At 38.3% G+C, this 3756-nt stretch overlaps 1 protein-coding gene across 9 annotated transcripts in view; it reads left to right on the top strand.

Annotated features, from left to right (window-relative positions):
* The window catches only part of PLEKHA1 (pleckstrin homology domain containing A1), a 39824-nt gene extending 36566 nt beyond the window's left edge, over positions 1-3258 (top strand). For 3 of the 9 annotated variants that reach the window (XM_035891560.1, XM_035891559.1, XM_035891561.1), the window contains one exon: positions 850-3258. In XM_035891560.1, the coding sequence (XP_035747453.1) occupies positions 850-1179 (330 nt within the window). In that variant the 3' untranslated portion in view covers positions 1180-3258. The remainder of the gene's footprint in view (positions 1-849) is intronic. The other 6 variants (XM_035891554.1, XM_035891555.1, XM_035891558.1 and 3 more) reach the window with 3 other exon arrangements.
* The last annotated feature ends 498 nt before the right edge of the window (positions 3259-3756 follow it).

A 3756-nucleotide genomic window follows, 5' to 3' on the forward strand; every position in this document is an offset into this window, starting at 1 on the left:
TCTACCCAGCCGGTCATGCCATCATAGAAGGCTATCAGATTGGTCAGGCATGATTTCCCCTTGGTGAATCCGTGCTGGGTACTCCTGATGATCTTTTTGTCGTCCACTTGCTTGGAGAGGTCACTTAGAATGAGTTGTTCCATCACCTTTCCAGGGACAGAGGTGAGACTAACCGGCCTGTAGTTCCCTGGGTCCTCCTTCTTGCCCTTTTTGAAGACTGGAGTGACATTGGCTATCTTCCAGTCATCAGGCACCTCTCCTGTTCTCCACGACCTTTCATAGATGATGGAGAGTGGCTCAGCAATGTCATCTGCCAGTTCCTTCAGCACTCACGGGTGCATTCCATCAGGGCCCATGGACTTGTGGGTGTGCAGCTTCCTTAAAAGATCCCTAACCTGATCCACATCGACAGAGGGAAGGTCGTCCTTTCTCCAGGCTTGCATGGATATGAGTGCCTGATGTATAGGAATATGTTTGAATACATTTTTCTCTTGGAAAGATGTCACTTTCAATGGCCTTTACAGTGTGTATCTTCAAAAGGTTACTTAACATCTTGGTAAAATGAGAAGCTTCAGTTTGCTGGACTATATTATAAGGTCTAAGAGCTTGATGTGAGAAATGTGATTTCCTCAAATGAAAAAACTGATGTTGCTGTCACATACTGCTGTAAGCTCACATTTAATAATACACTGCCTTGAGAAAGCACCTGCCTTCTGCTGCTGTGGCTGATGCTTTGCTTTGTGTATTTTCTGTCTTGATTTTTTTTTTTTTTCTGAGAGTGAAGTCTGAAACTGCATCTTTCCAGCGTGACATCAGTGACTTCATCTGACACGTGCTCTTCTTTTGCAGGAGCATACCGAGTCTTCTTCCGAACCCAACCATGCTCTCCGTTCTGCCGTCCCAGCCCCAGCCACCTCACATTCCACAGCCACTCACGGCAGCCCTCTGGTCCCAAACCCTCACACCAAATACTCTGCCTTGGAGAAGCGAGGATTTCACGAATCTTTTACCAAGGCCAAGCCAGGGAGCTACAAGATCCAGGTTGTCGCTCCAAGAGAATCAGCTTCCAAAGTGACTGAACGGGGCTTCTCGGAACCTCAGAGTAAAAATGGCACTCAGGAACAGGATCCTGGCCTTGTGGATCTGGATGATGCAAGCCTTCCAGTTAGCGATGTGTAGTGATGGAAGTGTTTGGAGAATGATCCATTTGTTCGGTCCTCTAATTTCCTTGCTCGGACTTTTAACCAAAGAAAATTATAGGAAATGAGAACAAAAAACCGGAACACTGATTTTTATATATATATGTGTGTGTGTGTGTTTCTGTGCACACATGTGTATATATAATGTGTTTGTATATTGCCTTTCAGCTGAGGGTCAGAAATGGACCTTATGTGTTTTCTCAAAGCCTGATAGTAAATCACCTACAAGGGAGGGGCCAAACTGCACAATTTAGAAGAGAAAAAACAAAAGACAAAACCAAAAAAGTACTTCTGCAAGTAAGCAAGGTACCAGCAAGTTTTCATTCCTAATCTGGCAAATTTACTAAATTTACGACTAAAGCTGTATTGTGAAGAATTTACTGCCAAGAAATGTGATTATTTAATTTCATTTTGAACTACAGTAAGATTTTAGGCAGAGATGAGAATTGTTTCTCTCCATGACTTTTAGATACCAGGAAATGCACAAAATGTTTCTTCTGTTCTTTAGGATCAACAGTGTCAACTGATTTGTTATCAGAACAAGAATTCTGAACACCCTTGAAATTCTAATTATGGTGCTGTAAAATTTCCACTAAAATAGTATTTGAAATAGCCCATTTTTGATGCACTCCTGAAGGTGGGTTACAACTTTTTGCACGTTTGGATTTTAATGGACTGCGTGTAATGGTGTTTTGGAGGGGGGAGAAGAGAAATTGGACTTTTGAATTTGGACACTTCAGGTCTTTTGAACTAAGTAGGGTTTATATTGTGTTACATTAGGCTTTGCAGCAATTATTTGTCTTACATGTCTAAACGTATCGTTTGATTACTGTTTTGAGAATGGTTTTCTTATCAGTGCTTTGTGAACAGTTGTTTCTATATTGATCCGTGGAAGACCTTCTTGCTTAGTTTTGTCATTATTGGTACTGAACTGTTCATAATCATGCAATTGTGGCCTATAACTTTTGGTGCACTAATAATCTTAAGTGCCTGTGTTTTTTCTCACGTTGTTGAAACACTTCTGGATTAGTTACGTACACAAACCATTCCTAATGGTTTTGAACATTGGCTTGGAGTTGCTCTGAATAGCATAGTTCGAAACAGCTATTTAAAATAGAAACCTTATGCTAGGGATACCAGTGTTCTGGTATTGCACCCACTAGCTGTGCAATATATGTTTTTAAGAAAAATGAATATTTGTTGTTCATGTACACTGTGTACAGGGCTTCAGTGATGCAAATGAAAAGAACCTTTACATTTCAAGTATTGGATTAGATTGAGTGTGTACTTTTCATCGTTTTTGAAAACTGTTTGCTTTAATCAAAACCCTTCAAATATCTCATGCTGCTGCTTATTGTGATTCAGACTGTCCAGCTTTGTGATAATTTTTTTTTGTCTACTGTAATGGAAGATACATATCATACAAGTCCATCTTCTCTCCAACTTCCAAACTGACTTCCTGCTTGAGAGATATGGATGGCTTTACCACAATAATTTGTTGATCCAAGGATAGAATAATTGGTATCATATAAGAATGAAATACAATCTAATTTCAAAACCTTAAATTGTATCAGCACCTTCTTTTTTTTTTTTTTTTTTTTTTTTAAATCCATAAGCTAAGTAACCACTGTCTTAAGGCAGTGGTGTTTGTAATTTACAGGTTTTGTTTGACTCTTTAGATATATGTGAAAACTAGCACAGGATTGGAAGTTACCGTAAATGTCTGAATTAGTATTGTAGGTTTTAACTTCTATAAAGATAAAACAATAGCTCTTTAAAAGCTTATTTTTTCACAAGTACATTCTGTGTGGAAGACACTTTGCATTGAAATACTTTTACTGTAGTCTAACATCTGAAATCACTTCTCTGGTACAGCTTTCACACTGCATGTTCATTTTATTATATTTTGGTATTGGCAATTTTACACATTGGGTGGAGGTAAAGCAGCTCCATTATGGGACTTAAAAAAGCAGGGTGGGGGGGAGAAAAAAGAACTGATGTTGTAGGGAAGTGGTTGGTAATTGTCAGGGTCTCCTATTTATCAGTACTTTTATAAATCTATGAAAACTGTTAAATTATTTTAGAAACAATGCTGTAAATACATCACATTTAAATTGTCAATAAATAAGTTTGAGTAACTTAAAATTACATGTGACTGAGCTTCCTTGCACCATGTTAAATATTTTTATCAGAACAACGTATTCCTTTTTAGCACATGGGAGGTCAGGTTATGTCTTACCCAGCTATAATGTCTTTTTAGTTCTTCAAATTTGATCAGGTTCTGTAGCCTAAGAAAGAATCTAACAGAATGAGCTAGTTTTCTTTTACTGTTCTCTTTCTTTTGTGGAATTTTTACACATTATGCAAGGGGAAGTTGATCGGGTTTCTTTTTAATCAATGGCAGGGAAGAGATGCACAGTGATGTCAAGGTAACGATTTGGAAACATTCAAGCACCTTCTGAAAGGGGGGGGAAAACCCACAACAAAATGTAACATGCATTTTTCTGGCATTATACTGTTGCATAACAAAGTTTCTCTCTCATAAATGCTTTCCTGA

Source organism: Egretta garzetta, unplaced genomic scaffold, assembly GCF_000687185.1.
Source record: "Egretta garzetta isolate BGI_Z169 unplaced genomic scaffold, ASM68718v1 scaffold393, whole genome shotgun sequence".
In the NCBI taxonomy this organism is placed as follows: Eukaryota; Metazoa; Chordata; class Aves; order Pelecaniformes; family Ardeidae; genus Egretta; species Egretta garzetta.